The 18526-nt window shown below is 51.1% G+C and overlaps 1 protein-coding gene across 8 annotated transcripts in view; it reads right to left on the bottom strand.

Annotated features, from left to right (window-relative positions):
- Positions 1-330: 330 nt before the first annotated feature.
- The window catches only part of LOC120942879 (Snf2 related CREBBP activator protein), a 57365-nt gene continuing 39169 nt past the window's right edge, over positions 331-18526 (bottom strand). For 5 of the 8 annotated variants that reach the window (XM_040355808.1, XM_040355809.1, XM_040355814.1 and 2 more), the window contains 10 exons: positions 16589-18526; positions 16276-16505; positions 15842-16044; positions 15583-15752; positions 14777-14973; positions 12502-12616; positions 9806-9931; positions 9542-9703; positions 9372-9455; positions 331-3706 (listed from right to left, as the gene is read on the bottom strand). The exon at positions 16589-18526 is cut by the window's right edge. In XM_040355808.1, the coding sequence (XP_040211742.1) occupies positions 1337-3706; positions 9372-9455; positions 9542-9703; positions 9806-9931; positions 12502-12616; positions 14777-14973; positions 15583-15752; positions 15842-16044; positions 16276-16505; positions 16589-18526 (5595 nt within the window). In that variant the 3' untranslated portion in view covers positions 331-1336. The remainder of the gene's footprint in view (positions 3707-9371; positions 9456-9541; positions 9704-9805; positions 9932-12501; positions 12617-14776; positions 14974-15582; positions 15753-15841; positions 16045-16275; positions 16506-16588) is intronic. The other 3 variants (XM_040355813.1, XM_040355810.1, XM_040355811.1) reach the window with 3 other exon arrangements.

The following is an 18526-nucleotide window of genomic DNA, read 5'->3' as shown; positions in this document are numbered from 1 at the left end:
CACAGATGTCAGAGCTTCCGAGAATGTGCAGCCGCTGCGTCCCAATTGACTACCAGCATGGGAATGCACAGAACACCTGTGCAGGTAAAACACAGCCCTCCCAACATTGATACACCCTGTATAAACCAAGCCTAAGGGTCAAACACGTGTCCTGTATTTAGCACAAGCAGACTGAAGGGCCAATCACAGTCACTGTAGCTTCACCTCCCTAGTCTCTTTACCCAATCACTGGTTCCCAGCACTGCCCAGAGGTGGCACCGATAGCAATAGTGGACACGTGCAGCCAGCTGATGGCTTCCAGCATGTCACAAAAGAAGATGGTGAGAGAAATGCAACACTATCAAGAGCTTTATTCCAACAATACAAGACAAAAATAGAGAGCTTTATGTGCATTGCTAGCTAAAATAATAATAAAACTATACAAACAGTTCATGATAGATTCCCTTTAACAAGACGCTGTGTGCTCCAGCCATGCCACTCATTCGTACAGACGCGTCTCATTAAACGTTATACACTTAACACTTTATTTTCATGAAAGAATTACAGGAACTCGTGTAGAAACATCCGGAGACTCAGGGCTCAGGTCACTCCTGCGGATTCCTGTCTAATGTCAGGAGACTCAGGGCTCAGGTCACTCCTGCGGATTCCTGTCTAATGTCAGGAGACTCGGGGCTCAGGTCACTCCTGCAGATTCCTGTCTAATGTCTTATAGACTCGGGGCTCAGGTCACTCCAGCGGATTCCTGTCTAATGTCAGGAGACTCGGGGCTCAGGTCACTCCAGCGGATTCCTGTCTAATGTCTTATAGACTCGGGGCTCAGGTCACTCCTGCGGATTCCTGTCTAATGTCAGGAGACTCGGGGCTCAGGTCACTCCAGCGGATTCCTGTCTAATGTCAGGAGACTCGGGGCTCAGGTCACTCCAGCGGATTCCTGTCTAATGTCTTATAGACTCGGGGCTCAGGTCACTCCTGCAGATTCCTGTCTAATGTCTTATAGACTCGGGGCTCAGGTCACTCCTGTGGATTCCTGTCTAATGTCCAGAGACTCGGGGCTCAGGTCACTCCTGCAGATTCCTGTCTAATGTCCAGAGACTCGGGGCTTAGGTCACACTTGCGGATTCCCATCCAATACTCAGCCAATCAAGCAGGAAATCCTTTGGCTCCTCAGCAGAAACATCCCTTCCACCATAGCAGATGCCGACTGCTGTTCTTTCGGTTCTCTTTGCATAGATTGTGTGTCTCAATATTGGGGCCCCTAGCCAGCCCCCGGAATGGTTGGGACAGTCCTCAGCGCCCTGCTCCCCATCCTGACAAGGACAAAAGCCTGCTCTCCACCTCACGTTTTGGCCTTTCTACCTCTGTTGCTGCTGGGAAAATATTGAAGTTGACTGCGTGCCGAGCGCGTGTTACTGGCGGGGTTGGCAGTAAGGGAACTGCGTAAAACCCGTTCTGCTGGGGAACAATGACGTCTTCTTCTTGCCCCTTTTTGATTGCCACTGGAGCTACCATTGGGGGAGGAGGAGGTTGGGCTGGGGGAGCTTTCACTGGGGGGTTTGCGTCTTTTGGTAGCAGATTTTTCTGAAGTAGGAGTAACACGGGGAGAACGCCCACGCTGGGTTTTGGGAGATGTTCCTGCAGAGTTTTTGGAAACTACATAAGGAGTCTGGCCAGTCTCCAATCGAGTCCTGGCGCTTCGGGTTAAAGGAGTCCTTATCTCCTCATCTTCTGAGGAGTCATCGGTGTCAGCGAGAGAAGAATTTGGCTCCTTAGAATCAATGGTTTCTGCTTTCAGTGGCTTCCTCTGACAGGCCCTTGTAGTCATCTGAGGACTAGGACTCCTGTCAGGAGAACTGTCCAATTTGTGCGATGTCAGACTACAGTTAGCTTTAGGGACCATTTGTGACCTGGGTGGCCGGCCACGTCTACGTTTAGATGGTGTGACTGGCTCATCAGCACCACTGCTGCTCGTGGCCTCCCCGCCCACTGAGGGAATGTTGGAAGAATCACTGGGAATGGTGGATTTAGCGGTGGGATCACAAAGAGCTGACGGAAGGGGATCGCTGCGTCTTCGGTCATCAGAGGATTTTGCTTCTGTAGTGTGCGCCTGAGAACGGCCGCGTCCAGCATCTCCGACAACAGAGGCAGAGGGTGGAGGTGAAGCTATAACGGGAGACCTTGGTGATGCACATATGGGAGATGGAGGCAGCGCACCAACTGGAGAGACTACAAGCGGGGACCGCACAACTCTAAGAGGTGAGCCCGCAGGGGACATAGGCGAGGTAGCAGGAGATGATTCTCGTCGTTTTGGGGGTCGTCCTCTCTTCCTCTTCTCAGCAGAACTGTTTTCACTCTCTAAATTCATCTTGGAGGAAAAGCTTGGGCTAGCAGGAGTCTGGCCAGGGCAGGGGGGAGATAACTCAGAAATGACTGCTGGGGGAGGAGGAGGAGGAGGCGGCTCAGGAGACTTGTCTCCCAGAGGCAGGTCAGGGACTGCAGTGGGGGAGGACATGTCTACACTAATCTTGGGGGGTCTTCCTCTTTTTCTCTTTGGTGGGGGACTTCCAGTCTCAGAGGAGTCCTCAGACAGGAGATCACGGGGAGGACTCTGATACTCGGGAACATTTGGACTGAGTACTCCATTGTCTAAAGAAGCTTGCTCTCCTTTTCCCTTAGTGTGGCGGCGAGCAGCAGGAAGCCTCTCTTGTACCACGGTAACCAGACGTCCAGGCAATCGCCTCAGCACTTTCGCGGCTGGGGAGTTTTCGCTAGCTCCAGCCAGCAGAATCTCACAGTCTGCAGTGATTTTCCTCCGAGGTGTGCGGGGTGGAGTGGGTTCTTCCCGCGGACTAGTCCCAGGGCTGCCTGGGGTGTGCCCACTAGCTACCGGGCTGTGCCCACTAGCTACCGGGCTGCTCGGGGTGTGCCCACTAGCCACCGGGCTGCCCGGGGTGTGCCCACTAGCCACCGGGCTGCCCGGGGTGTGCCCACTAGCCACCGGGCTGCGCCCACTAGCCACCGGGCTGTGCCCACTAGCCACCGGGCTGCCTGGGGTGCACCCACTAGCCACTGGGCTGCGCCCACTAGCCACCGGGCTGCCTGGGGTGCGCCCACTAGCCACCGGGCTGCGCCCATTAGGCACTGGGCTGCCTGGGGTGTGCCCACTAGCCACCGGGCTGCCTGGGGTGCATCCACTAGCCACCGGGCTGCCTGGGGTGAGTTCTGTACTTGGCGCACACACTGTTTCCTCCTCCTCCACTGGAGCTGGGCCTTCATCCTCTGCTTCTTGCTTAACAGTCTCTGTGGTACTTTCCTCTGTCTGAGGGACCGGGGGCACTATAGGGGACATGGTGGGTTCTGATGTGACAGCAGCACTACAAGATGTCTCTGCATCATGGCGGTCATCATCCACATTTGGAACGGGGGGCACTTCCAGTGTCTGGGTGGAAGCTTCACAATGGTCCTCTTGGGCAGAGAGAGGAACATCTGGAATGGCTAGGCTCTCTGCAATGTCTGTGGGCTCAGCCGCCTTGTTTCCTCTCAGTCTTTCGCTCATTCTAACGCCGACACGTTCCCCAGGGGTTCGGGCCGGTGTGGGCGTTCGCACCCTCCGGTTTTTTCTCATTTCTTCATCCCATTTTTCTTCAATACTCTGACCGCTTTCGTCTTTGGCTAGGATCAGATCCTTGCGGGCGGCTTCTACTTGTTCCTGCAATGAAGACAGATTGGAAAGGGGTGACAACCATATTTAAAATGTGGAAAAAAATATATATATACACCATATACCCAAAACTTGGAGTGCCCCTGACCACCCACCACACCTATATGAGCTTGCTGGTCATCCCATTCCTGATCTATGGACATGAATATAGAAATGCCACACCTCCCCTCCAATAACCAACAAAGTCCCCCCTCCCCCATTAATATGGAGTTGCCCCCCTTCCTTCATTATTCTGGGAAGACTTTCCACAAGATTTCCGAGAGTGTCTGTGGGAATTTGTGAGGTCAGGTACTGGTGTTGGATGGGAAGACCTGGCTCACATGTTGGGCCTCACATTGGGCACCAAAAAAAAAAAAAAAAAAAGACTAAAATCTTCATTCCAATTCATCCCAAAGGTGAGCAGTAGGGATGAGGTCAGGGCCCTGTGCAGGACACCAAACTGGTGACACTGATGGATCAGGTAAAAATAGGATTTTTGTACTCCCCGTGAAATCCATTTCTCCGAGTTCATGGACGGACACAGCAGCAATTGACCTTAGGGGTATTATCCTCCCTTTTAGGAGATTGACCAGGCAGAAAAACAGCATAAGTCAAGTCTTAAAACACTCCACACAGCACAGTACCTCCCAGGGGGGGCGGATCCCCCGGGTACATCCCCCATTCTCTGTTCTGCAGCCTGAGTTCGTAAACAAGCAGTACAAACAAAGGAGGGGTGGGTGCTGTGTCCGTCCATGAACTCAGAGCAATGAATTTTACGGTGAGTACAAAAATCCTATTTTCTCTTCCGTTCATGGACAGACACAGCAGCAATTGACCTTAGGGACGTCCCCAAGCAGTGTCAAAAAATCGATGGGTGGGAAAACACAGCAAACCAAGCTTCACCCCAAACAAAACCAGAGTTCCTCAACGGAGGAACTTCAACCTTAAACAGCCGCCTGCAAAACCTTGCGGCCAAAGGAGACATCTGAAGATGCACTCACATCCACCTTGTAAAACTTTGAGAAGGTGTGGACTGACGACCAGGTCGCTGCCTTACACACCTGTAAGACAGACGCTTGGTGGCGGAAAGCCCAAGAGGCACCAATCGCCCTGGTCGAATGCGCCGTAACCGGGAAGAGGAGCGCCCGCCCCTTTAGAGCATAGGCCTGAAGCACAACCTGTCTGATCCACCTAGAAATGGTGGCCGAGGAGACCGCCAGACCCTTCTTTAGGACCAGTCACCGACACGAACAGTGAGTCCGACTTCCGAAACGGAGCCGTAGCAGACAAGTACACCCGTAGGGCCCGAACCACGTCCAAGGAATGCAACGTGGCTTCCTTCGGGTTCGCCGGCCGAGGACATAAGGATGGAAGAACAATGTCCTCATTAATGTGAAAAGCCGAAACAAACCTTCGGAAGGAAAGACGGCTGTGGCCGCAGCACCACCTTATCCCTGTGGATGACCAAGAAAGGAGCCTTGCAAGACAAGGCCGACAATTCAGATACTCGTCTGACCGATGTGATTACCACCAGAAAAAACACTTTCTGGGAAAGAGTCAACAAAGGAATCTTCCGAATGTCTTCAAGCGGAGACTCTTGAAGCACAGAGAGGACTAAGTTCAAGTCCCATGGAGGCCGCAAAGGAGGGGCCACATGCCGAACCCCCTGCACAAACGTACGCACCAGAGAGTGCGCCGCCAAGGGTCGCTGAAAGTAAACAGCCAAGGCCGAAATCTGACCCTTAACCACTTAAAGACCAGACCAATATGCTGCTAAATGACCCAAGGGGTTTTTACAATTCGGCACTGCGTCGCTTTAACAGACAATTGCGCGGTCGTGCGACGTGGCTCCCAAACAAAATTGGCGTCCTTTTTTCCCCACAAATAGAGCTTTCTTTTGGTGGTATTTGATCACATCTGCGGTTTTTATTTTTTGCGCTATAAACAAAAATAGAGCGACAATTTTGAAAAAAATTCAATATTTTTTACTTTTTGCTGTAATAAATATCCCCCAAAAATATATAAAAAAAACATTTTTTTTCCTCAGTTTAGGCCGATACGTATTCTTCTACCTATTTTTGGTTAAAAAAAAAAAAAAAAAAAAAAAATCGCAATAAGCGTTTATCGGTTGGTTTGCGCAAAATTTATAGTGTTTACAAAATAGGGGATAGTGTTATTGCATTTTTATAATTTTTTTTTTTTTTTACTACTTATAGCGGCGATCAGCAAGTTTTTTCGTGACTGCGACATTATGGCGGACAGTTCGCACAATTTTGACACATTTTTGGGACCATTGTCTTTTTCACAGCAAAAAATGCATTTAAATTGCATTGTTTATTGTGAAAATGACAGTTGCAGTTTGGGAGTTAACCACAGGGGGCGCTGAACGAGTTTCGTTTCACCTAGTGTGTGTTTACAACTGTAGGGGGGGTGTGGCTGTAGGTGTGACGTCATCGATCGTGTCTCCCTATAAAAGGGATGACACGATCAATGCAGCCGCCACAGTGAAGAACGGGGAAGCCGTGTTTACACACGGCTCTCCCCGTTGTTCAGCTCCGGGGACCGATCGCCGCACTCCAGCGGCGATCGGGTCCCTGGGACCCGCGGTCCCGGAGCTTCGGGGCGCGCGCCCGCGACCCACGGCGGGGTACTAGTACAGGACGTACCTGTACGTACATGTGCCCAGCCGTGCCATTCTGCCGACGTATATGTGCAGGAGGCGGTCCGGAAGTGGTTTATCGTACTCAAGGCGAGAGCCTGATCCACTCCACGCTGTAAGAACAGAAGAATCTGTGACATCACGTATGTACGGGGGTGCCAATTCATCTCCTTACACATAGAGATGTAAGCCTTCCACGTACGATGGTAAATCTTCCATGAAGTACCGCGCCCGCAGCATGGTAGAGATCACCGAATCCGACAGACCGCGGTCCCTCGGCACCTGGCTCTCAACAGCCACGCCGTTAAAGCCAACGACTGTAAAGCAGGGTGAAAGATAGGGCCCTGCGACAGAAGATCCTCTCGCAGAGGCAGGCGCCAAGGAACATCTGCCACCAGACGTACCAGGTCCGCGTATCAGGGACGGCGAGGCCAATCCGGAGCGATCAGGATTGTTGGTATCCCCTCGGCTTCCACCCTGCGCAGCAGGCGAGGAAGAAGCTTCAGAGGAAGGAAGGTGTAGATTAGGCGATAGTGACCCCATGTCGCGTCTGACGTGTCCGCCCACGGGTCTCTTGACCTGGCCACAAACCGTGACACCTTCTGATTGAGATGGGACGCCAGAAGATCCACGTCTGGAGTGCCCCATTTCAGACACAGACTCTGAAACACATCCGGGTTTAGTGACCATTCTCCTTGGTCTAGCGTTTGGCGACTTAGATAGTCCGCCTGCCAGTTCTGTACCCCCGGAATGTACACGGCCGACAGAGTCGGAACGTAACTTTCGGCCCACCGGAGGATGTGCGCGACTTCCGCTGCAGCAGCCGAGCTCCGTGTGCCCTCTTGATGATTGACCTACGCCACAGCCGTGGCATTGTCGGACTGGATCCTGACCGGGCGGCCCTGCAGACCCAGAGACCACTTGGAGAGACACAACTTGATCGACCGGAATTCCAGGACATTGATTGGCAGACGGGACTCCTCCCGAGTCCAGCGCCCCTGGGCTGACTGGACACCCCCCCAGCCGGAGATACTGGCATCCGTCGTGACCACTGTCCAATGGCACGGCAGAAATGATTTCCCGGCCCAAAGTAGCGGAGACGTCAGCCACCACACCAGGGAGGACCTGACCAGGCGACTCATCTGAATCTGGTAATCCAGAGACGAAGGGAGCTTGTCCCAACGTGACAGAATTGCTCTCTGTAACACTCGAGTGTGGAATTGAGCATACGGAACCGCCTCGAAGGAGGCCACCATCAGACCCAGAACTCGCATGCAAAAGCAAAGACCACTTCTGGGTCGCCAACCGCTGCACCGCAGCCCGCAGTGTCTGTAGTTTCTCCATCGGAAGGAAAACTCTCGCCTCTGAGGAATCCAGGACCAACCCCAGGTATTCCAGACGCTGAGACGGTACCAACACTGACTTCTGGACATTCAGCAGCCAACCGAATTCCCTGAGGTTCTGGCAGGTGATCGACACATCCACCTCCAACTCTGAGCTTGAAGAAGCTCTCAGGAGAAGGTCGTCCAGGTATCCTACAATAGCGATTCTTTGCTGCCTCAGCAGGGCCAGAATCGGAGCGAGCACATTGGTGAAAACCCGTGGTGCCAAGGCCAGGCCGAAAGGGAGGGCCACAAATTGAAAGTGGTCCTCTCCGAACGCAAAACGCAGAAATCTCTGGTGCTTTGCGCATATGGGGATATGCAAGTATGCGTCCTTGATATCCAAGGATGCTAGGAAATCCCCCTGATGGAGCGCCGCCACTACAGAGTGGACCGACTCCATCCTGAACTTTTGCACCTTGACAAAACAGTTGAGGCTGCATGATGCAGAGAGAGGGATGTACCCGGGGGATCCGCCCCCTGGGAGGTACTGTACGGAGTGTTTTAACACTTAACATGGGGATAATACCCCTAAGGTCAATTGATGCTGTGTCCGTCCATGAACGGAAGAGAAATGTTAACTAAAGATGGCGCCTCTGACCAGGACTACGCCCGACTTGGTGACACCCAGATCCAAAACAACACTATGGGCCAGATTCTCGTATAACTGCGGCGCGTAACGTATCTCCTTTACGTTACACCGCCGCAAGTTTTACGGGCAAGTGCTTGATTCACAAAGCATTTGCCTGTAAACTTGCGGCGGCGTAGCGTTAAGTCCACCGGCGCAAGCCCGCCTAATTCAAATGATCCAGGATGTAGGGGGTGTGGATCATTTAAATTAGGCGCGTTCCCGCGCCGTTCGTACTGCGCATGCTCCGTCTCGAATTTTCCCGCCGTGCATTGCGCGAAATTACGTCGCAAGTACGTCATTGGTTTCGACGTTAACGTAAATGGCGTCCAGCGCCATTCACGGACGACTTACGCAAACGACGTAAAATTTTCTAATTGCGACGCGGGAACGACGGCCATACTCAACATGGAGTACGCCACCTAGGGGGCATGTTTATCTTTACACCGCGTAACTCTTACGGAAACAACGTAAAATCACTACGACGGGCAACCGTACGTTCGTGAATCGGCGTAACTAGGCATTTGCATATTCTATGCCGACCGCAATGGAAGCGCCACCTAGCGGTCAGCGTAGATATTGCACCCTAAGATACGGCGCTGGCCGTCGTATCTTAGGCATGTTTAAGTGTATCTCAGTTTGACATACGACGGCCTTAGATTCGGACTTACGTCGGAGTATCTGCGGATACGCCGGCGTAATTCTATGTGAATCTGGCCCTATGTCTTTATGGAGCTGGCTTTGTACACAGTCATGCTGGAACAGAAAAGGGTCTTCACCAAACTTACCACTAGGTTGGAAGAACACAATTGGAGACCCCTGAACTCCATCATTGGGGAGGGGGGGGGGGGGGGTCATTATATATCTGATTATACAGTGTGGAATGCAAAGACTCTGAATAACAAACATCTCATTGCCCCAGAGCTAGTACTTCAAACCCAAGCTTCCATTCTGGCTTTATCACACAGGTGTTTTCAGAGATTCCCATGGTAGAGCAATCCTTACCTCGGCCTGTTTCAGTTCCTCTCTGCTGACTTCCTCCAGAGAGGCTTCCAGGAAGTACATGGCATATCGTTCGATAGGCGTCAGCTAGGAAGACGACAATGTGATTGGTTAATGTTTTGGCTCGGACATGGCTCAGACTACACATCATGGTAACTCTGAACACACATTACCTGCTCCACTAGTGCCGAGATCTCCTGCTCCACCCGGTTCTGCTCTTCTTCCTCTGGCTCCAGGGGAACATTCTCATTAAACTCTGCAAGATCAGCAACCTGCTCAGCCTTGACCAGAGAGGCAGCCAGGGTGTCCTCCTCATCCTCTGCTCGGCCCAGCGCCTGAAAAACACGACCATATGAGAAGGGGGGAGCAGACCGGGACACCGTCCATAGACGGCAAGGTCCATACTGAGCTATATAGGTCAGAGAAGTAGCTAGTACCTGCTCCAAGATATTACTCTGGCGCACCGACGCTCCTTCCTCTGTGCTCTGCACAGGAGACACTGCACGCGTTTCACTTTCCTTGCAAGGAATATCTTCCATTTCAAAAAGCTCCTTGATAGTATGCTGGAAGACAGAAAAAGAGGTGAGAACCCAAATACTAACACAACCCACAGGTCAGCAGGGAATTAAAGGTGTAAAGAACATGGGATGGAGAACACAAAACCTCTGGAGGTGTAAGGAACCTGAAATGGGACAGACTAAACCTCTGAGATGTGAGGAACCCAAGAAGGAGAACACTTAACCTCTAAAGTGTAAAGAACTCGGGATGGAGGACACTAATCCTCTGAGGTGTAAAGAACTCGGGATGGAGGACACTTAACCTCTGGAGGTGTAAAGAACTCGGGATGGAGAACACTTAACCTCTGAGGTGTAAAGAACTCGGGGTGGAGGACACTAAACCTCTGGAGGTGTAAAGAACTCGGGGTGGAGGACACTAATCCTCTGAGGTGTAAAGAACTCGGGGTGGAGGACACTAAACCTCTGAGGTGTAAAGAACTCGGGATGGAGGACACTAAAGCTCTGAGGTGTAAAGAACTCGGGATGGAGGACACTAAACCTCTGGAGGTGTAAAGAACTCGGGATGGAGGACACTAAACCTCTGGAGGTGTAAAGAACTCGGGATGGAGGACACTAAACCTCTGAGGTGTAAAGAACTCGGGATGGAGAACACTAATCCTCTGAGGTGTAAAGAACTCGGGATGGAGGACACTAAACCTCTGGAGGTGTAAAGAACTCGGGATGGAGGACACTAAACCTCTGAGGTGTAAAGAACTCGGGATGGAGGACACTAAACCTCTGAGGTGTAAAGAACTCGGGATGGAGGACACTAAACCTCTGGAGGTGTAAAGAACTCGGGATGGAGAACACTAAACCTCTGGAGGTGTAAAGAACTCGGGATGGAGAACACTTAACCTCTGAGGTGTAAAGAACTCAGGATGGAGAACACTAATCCTCTGAGGTGTAAAGAACTCGGGATGGAGAACACTAATCCTCTGAGGTGTAAAGAACTCGGGATGGAGAACACTAATCCTCTGAGGTGTAAAGAACTCGGGATGGAGGACACTAAACCTCTGAGGTGTAAAGAACTCGGGATGGAGGACACTAAACCTCTGAGGTGTAAAGAACTCGGGATGGAGGACACTAATCCTCTGAGGTGTAAAGAACACGGGATGGAGAACACTAAACCTCTGGAGGTGTAAAGAACTCGGGATGGAGGACACTAAACCTCTGAGGTGTAAAGAACTCGGGATGGAGGACACTAAACCTCTGAGGTGTAAAGAACTCGGGATGGAGGACACTAATCCTCTGAGGTGTAAAGAACTCGGGATGGAGGACACTAAACCTCTGAGGTGTAAAGAACTCGGGATGGAGGACACTAAACCTCTGAGGTGTAAAGAACTCGGGATGGAGGACACTAAACCTCTGAGGTGTAAAGAACTCGGGATGGAGGACACTAATCCTCTGAGGTGTAAAGAACTCGGGATGGAGGACACTAAACCTCTGAGGTGTAAAGAACTCGGAATGGAGGACACTAAACCTCTGAGGTGTAAAGAACTCGGGATGGAGGACACTAAACCTCTGAGGTGTAAAGAACTCGGGATGGAGGACACTAAACCTCCGAGGTGTAAAGAACTCGGGATGGAGGACACTAAACCTCTGAGGTGTAAAGAACTCGGGATGGAGGACACTAATCCTCTGAGGTGTAAAGAACTCGGGGTGGAGGACACTAAACCTCTGAGGTGTAAAGAACTCGGGATGGAGGACACTAAACCTCTGAGGTGTAAAGAACTCGGGATGGAGAACACTAAACCTCTGGAGGTGTAAAGAACTCGGGATGGAGAACACTTAACCTCTGAGGTGTAAAGAACTCGGGATGGAGAACACTAATCCTCTGAGGTGTAAAGAACTCGGGATGGAGGACACTAAACCTCCGAGGTGTAAAGAACCCATAACGGGAAAGACTAAACCTCTCAGGGTCTCTCTCCTCAACTGGACTACTAGAAGGCATGACAAGCACAAGCTACACCTGACTCTAAAAAATCTTCAGGATTAGTTAGTAATCACATCTGGGCTGGCATAACATTCCAGATCAGGCTCTCAGCCAGGGTTCTGTGGAATCTTAGGGTTCCACTAGAGCAGGGATAAGAAATTAGCGGACCTCCAGCTGTTGCAAAACTACAAGTCCCATCATGCCTCTGGGTGTCATGCTTGTGGCTGTCAGAGTCTTGCTATGCCTCATGGGAATTGTAGTTCTGCAACATCTGGAGGTCCGCTAATTGCATATCCCTGAACTAGAGGTTGCTTGGGACTCCTTGAGCAATTTCTACCTCTCGGATAAGTAATGACTGACACCAATCAGTGCTGATCTTTTTAGCCATCGCTAAGGGGTGGTCCTTAATGAACACCAACATGAAAAACATTCTTCCCAGAGGCCATCGGGTTTATATCCCACAAGTTCTTAACACAGTAATGATTAAAAGGGGTTCCCTGAAATGGAAACGTTATTTCTTGGGTTGCTCCGTGTTATAAAGGTTGATAAAAAGCGGTTCTAGGTGGACAATACCACCGTGGGACAGAAGGTCAGGCAGAGGATGGTACATCACATACAGCTCCATAAACTGGAGGAGAATTACCTGCTTGAAATATGCCGTGGTGAAGTTTCCACCTTCAATGGCCATATCTCCCAGCATCCTCTTCTGCTGTGCTTTCTTCAGGATGTTCTCTTCAACCGTCCGCTCGCTCACCAGCCTAGACCAATAAATAGGAATTATGGGAGAATAGGAGATGTCAGGGGGGTCGGGGACTAGAGCTGCACGATTCTGGGAAAAAATTAGAATCACGATTCTTTTGCTTAGAATGAAGATCACGATTCTCAAAAAATAATGCTTTTGTTAGCATGCATTTTTATTTTTGTGATAGAGATATATATATATATAAAATAAATAATAATAATAAAAAAACACAAATAAAAATGCATGCTAACAAAAGCACCATGCATTTTGGTGCAGCGGCATTCAAAAATAAAATAAAAAAAGGCCCATGCACTTTGGTGCTATTGAGGGGTGGCAGGCAGTTCATTCTGCAGCAAGGCACATACTCTGATGCATCGCATAGATGTGAAGTTGAATCTTTAAAACACAGTCAGGAGGCCGAGGGGCACCAAAAACCACAGCAGTGATAGCTGATAATAGCATGGCTGTTTTGTACAACGTCACTACAGTACTACCCTACCTCACTGCTGTGCTCCTCGTTTCCCAAGACAAGCGTGAGACACTGTCTCTGCACTGCCCATGCCCAGCGGCACGCCGCTTCACGCATTGAACTGGCGTAAGTTCCGGTTGTTGACGTCAGTTCTGATATCCGCCATTTGCGTTCCACGCTGGTTACGTGGAACCTATAAAGATTGCAGGTCATCCCGCGTGGAGATCGCACGGGGGGTGGATGCAAATGAATCAAGATCGTGATATTCCCGTGATTAATCGTGCAGCTCTATCGGGGACTACACCACAGAGTGGGAGTGTAGGATGATCACAGGCGAGTCAGTTATCTATAAATCCCAAGTCTGTCCAATTAGAGGAAGGGAAAATACCAAGCCTGGTAGCTGGGTGGGGAGGTGTAGAATGAGGCAAGGTGAAGCACGTATTACCTGTATATGTGTACGTCCCGTGTCTGTCCAATATGGTGAGCGGAGAAGACGTGCAAGAGACCCAACCAGGACAGGGGCTATTGAAGGGGGACTGCAGGGGGGGCCTGTTGCCTACTGACTATGGGTTTTGAGGGGGCTCTATTCTTGGGAAGTGTGTGCATTGGGGACCCTTAGAGTGGCCTAGCTTTGGATTTGGGTCCACGACTCCCTTAAAACAGACTCTGGGAATCCAGGACCGGGATACAGATTTGGGGCCTTCGTACCCAAACCAGCAAATGACAGCTTTAGACTATGAGACTCAGAGTAGATGTTAATACGATCAGCTCAAACCAACCTTATACTGGGGTCTCCCAATATAATCTGTTTATCAAGTGTCTTTCTCCCACGGTATCATCTCCCCACTGTGTGCCTCCAAGGCGTGACGTACCATTGTTGAGTCACCTATTGTTTCTGTCCGTCTGCTCATATCTTGGTGATGTGATTAATATGGTGACCTCTATACCTTGTTAGGGAACCATTGTGGGATGTTTGTGTATCCAGGGTGGTGGGCTGGGTGCCAAACGATCTGGGCACCTAGGCTTAAGTCACTAGTTGTTTAACCCCTTAGGGACCGCGCCTATTTTTCAAACTTGTTTACAAGTTAAAATCATTTTATACTAATATTATCATCATTATAATGCAACTCAACACCCCCTCAGGCTAAAGAACGATTACACATGTAACGCACGCATGCAGCCTTTTTTCAATAGTCCGATATAAAAATCGAAGGGACGTGAAAGGACAGAAAAAAAAGCCACACCCCCCCCAGAGACAGACAGCAGCTACGAGGACCTGACATTCCTCCATCTGTTCCTCTCAGGACCTCAAATCTTCCCAACTTCACCCAGAATGTTGTGCACCACCACCTCAACAGGAAGGACTTTTTTTCGAGTGCATTCCATGTAAAGTAACAGACTAGAAAAAAAAGTCTTCAAATCACAACTCCAGCGAGTCTGAAAAGCCACGTACGACCATTCCGCATAACTTCAGTGGGAAAGGAATGCCCAGAGCCCCCACCCATAAACTTCTATATTGAAGGGGCATTGAAGCAAGAATTGGTGCATCATCTCCCCCACCCCACTTTTGGACAACCACAGTTTTCCACAGAGTGATGAGCCCTTCAGAGTCTGCAATGGAACAAGAGCCAGGCCAATATGGTGAGAGGATAAGAAGGAAGGGGGTTGGGTGGACTAGGATTACAGGAGGCGGGGTGTAACGATTACCTGTATATGTGTACGTCCCGTGTCTGTCCAATGCGATGACAGCGGTCCTGTGCTTGTGCATCCATAGTGGGGTTCCAGTCACTGTCATAGAAAATGACTGTATCTGCTCCGGTCAGATTGACACCCACACCCCCACTGCGTGTGGACAGAATAAAACAAAAAATGCGCTTGTCCATGTTAAACCGTTCCATCAAAACCTAGAAATAAAGAGACACATTTTAAGACTGAACCTACGCGGAGGAAAAAGGGTAGGAGGGAGGAGAAAAGGGGAAGGAGGGAGTAGAAAGGGGGAAGAACGGAGTAGAAAAGGGAGGAGGAAAAAAGGAAGGAAGGAAGGAAGGAAGGAGGGGGGAGAAGGAGGGAAAAAAAGGGAAGGAGGGGGAGAAGGAGGAAAAAAGGGAAGGAGGGGGAGAAGGCATTAGGAAGAAGAAAGGAGGAAAAAAAGGGAAGGAGGGGGAGAAGGAAGAAGGAAGAAAGGAGGGAATGAGGAAAGGAGGAGGAGGAGGAGAAAGAGGAGGAGAAAGAGGAAGAGGAAGAGAAAGGAAGGAAGGAAGGAAGGAAGGAAGGAAGGAAGGAAGGAAGGAAGGAAGGAAGGAAGGAGAACGACGAGGAGGAAGAGGAAGAGGAAGAGGAAGAAGAAGAAGAAGGGGAATGAGGGAGGGAAGGAGAAGAAGAGAGGGAGAGATTAATGAAGGGCAGATGAGAGTATTTTTCCACTTTCCTTACATCTGCCCGGCCCCTTAGTGTTGGAGGGGAAATGGAAAGCGGAGTGGGGGAGGGACGTGATCTCATCGCCCTCTCATTACCTGTCTCTGCTCCACACGTGTAGATCCATCCAGTCGCAGGTAGATGTGTCCGTGGTAGTTGAGGAATTGCTCCAGGACATCCAACATTCGGGTCATCTGAGTGAAGAGGAGGACACGATGGCCTCCATATTTCAGATCCCGCAGCAAGCGGTCCATAGTCTGTAACTTTCCTGTTGGGGACAAAGGGTATTACAAAGATCCCGGACTCTACGGATGGGAATATACAGAATAAGTACTGAGGGTGGGAATGAAGACTTACCACAGTCATACTGTATGAGCCGCAGGTCTGGGAACTGAGTCCTCATGTTGGAGACGATTCGATGTAGACAGCGAGTGTGAGAGGTCAGCTCATGGGACAACCTCTCTCTGAACAGGGACTCCTGAAGAAGCATGGATGGGGGAGGGTGGGAGGTGTGCAGAGTGATCTGGCGGGCCTCCACAGGAGGCATAGCGATGATAAACCTGGGAGGAGGCAGAAAATGACTGTGAGAGAGGCTCCTCCTACAAAATGTCTACAACACCCTCAACAATTCCCAGACTACATTACAATACACTCCCTTCACCCCGATACTCAAACACCAATAGTTACAATCACCCCACCCCCCCCCCCCAAAAAAAATCTTACCCTGACTGCACTACCCAATCACCGTCATTCCTCCCAATAATCAGACCTCACTGTAATCACCATCATACCTCTCAATAGTCGGACGCAACTGCTCCAGGCGTTGTTCTGGGGTGAAGATACACCTCCTCAAGGCATCCGTCTGCGGGGAGCAAGTCCCTGAAAGCGACGTCTGCAGAGTACAGACACTGAGGACCTCAGTGCCATACACCGGGGATAAGCTGCATCGTCTCTCATTCAGGTGGAATATCCGTTCCAATCTCTCCATCTTCTGCTTTTTCCGCCGCTCCTCCAGAGGTTCCTACAGGAAGATCATACATGTAAGAAGAGACATCTCTCCTGGTACAGGCGCAGCGATGGTAAATACCTTCTAAGATTTCTCACCAAGTAGAAGGGAGAGCGGGGTGGTGGGGGCAGCAGTCGTCTCGGCCTGACACAAGTGTTGATGGCGGCGCTGTGAGTAATGCGGGACTCGTCTCCTTCCAGTGTGATCTCCGACTCAGATGCTGTACTGAAGGTGACACTGACCGGTGGAGGACCAGCGATGGAGAGGGACAGAGAAGACTCTGGGAAATTCTTGGATTCCTGGCTATTGACCAATGTGGGAAGCGTGGAAGTCGTGTCTGGGGTGTTGGTCAGGGGGGAGGTCGATAGGTTGGAATGTGATGTAAAGGGGGAGGGCGATGAATAAGGTTTAGGAACCGTTATCCCGGGGGGCTGTGCATCTATTGGCTGAGAAGGGAGAAGAGGGACGTGAGAGGGAGCAGAAAGCACTAAGGAAGGGGAAGAAGCGGTGAGCGTTAAAGGAGCGGACACAGAGATGACCAAGGGATTGGTGCCAGAGGAGGGCAGCAGTGAGACCGGAGCATGGTCCACAGACGAAGCCAGAATGGGAGAAGATAAGCCAGGCGCCTGGGCTGGCGCCGACACCAGTAAGAGAGATGAAGGGTCCGGTGAGGAGGCTGGCAGAGAGGACACTGGGGTGGGGGTGGAGGCGGCAAGTAAAGGTAAAGGAATAGGAGTGGAGGCTGGCAGTGATGGGAGAGAAGCCGGGGCAGAGGCTGGCATTGATGGGATCACTGTGGAGGCTGGAAGAGAAGGCAGGGGAGCTGGGGCCTTGATTTGTACCATGGGCATGACAGGCTGAGCTGAACCCGGGGTTGGCACTGAAGCTACCAATGTGGAAACCACAGCTGGCTTCAAAGCAGCCGACATAAGTAGTGGCCCTGGGGTCTCAGCAGGCAAGGTACACGAAGCTGGGACCTGGGGGGGTACAGAGGCCATAGAGGTGGGGGCTTCCACCAATCCAGATGGTAGCAGAGTTGGGGCTTTGACCTGGACAGCAAGTAAAGGGGCTGATGGTTTAGGCAGCAAAGAGGGAAAGGAAGTGGAGGTGGACAGCAGGGGGGAGGGGGAATTGGTGAAAGAGGATATGGATGTGGTGTACATTATCGATGCCACAGCCCCCTGGGCCCTCATAGCGCCAGGCTGGTTGGGGACACAGGTGGAGGGGAGAACAGAAGATACCCGAGTGGCAGTGGATGCAGGAAGTAATGGCACGTTGGTAGAGGCAGACGTTATACAAAGTAACGGGACTTTACCGGATGCTGCCGCCAATAAAGGAAATGCATTAGATACAGGAGCTGGCAGTATGGGCACTGGAGCCGAAGCCATGGGAGGTAATTTAAGAGATGTGTTAAGTACAGGGGGGGGCAGTGTATCCAATGAGGTATTTAGCAGAGGCATGGGGGCCGAGTCCGGAGACAAAAGTAATGGCTGGTTACCAGACGCCTCCAGCATAGAAGCTGTGGCTGCCAGCAGGGTTCCTGGAGGCGGAGTGGACAGCGCCGGTAAGGGGCCGGAAGTAGGAGCCGGCAGGGGAACCGATACAGGAGATGAAAGCACAGGGACAGTGGATGGCATCTCTACCGACACGTGTGGCACGGTCAATGGGTTCTGGTTGGCAGATGAAATGGGTAAGGGAGCTGCAAATGAAGCCAGCTGGCCAGACACAGGGCCAGCCAGCAATGGCAGAGGGGCAGACACAGAGGCAGAAGGCAACGGGGCAGAGAAGGATTGGGAAACCTGCAATGGCAGAGAGGCAGACACAGAGGCAGAGGGCAACGGGGCAGAGAAGGATTGGGAAACCTGCAATGGCAGAGATGCAGAGGGCAATGGGGCAGATAGAAATGGCAGAGAGGCAGACACAGAGGCAGAGGGCAATGGAGCAGATAAAGATTGGGCAACCAGTAATGGCAGAGAGGCAGATACAGAGGCAGAAGTTAATGGGGCAGATAGAAATGGCAGAGAGGCAGACACAGA

The sequence above is a fragment of the Rana temporaria genome, chromosome 6 (genome assembly GCF_905171775.1).
Source record: "Rana temporaria chromosome 6, aRanTem1.1, whole genome shotgun sequence".
In the NCBI taxonomy this organism is placed as follows: domain Eukaryota; kingdom Metazoa; phylum Chordata; class Amphibia; order Anura; family Ranidae; genus Rana; species Rana temporaria.
Note: the sequence above shows the minus strand (reverse complement) of the source record. Positions and strands in the feature narration are given on the sequence as shown.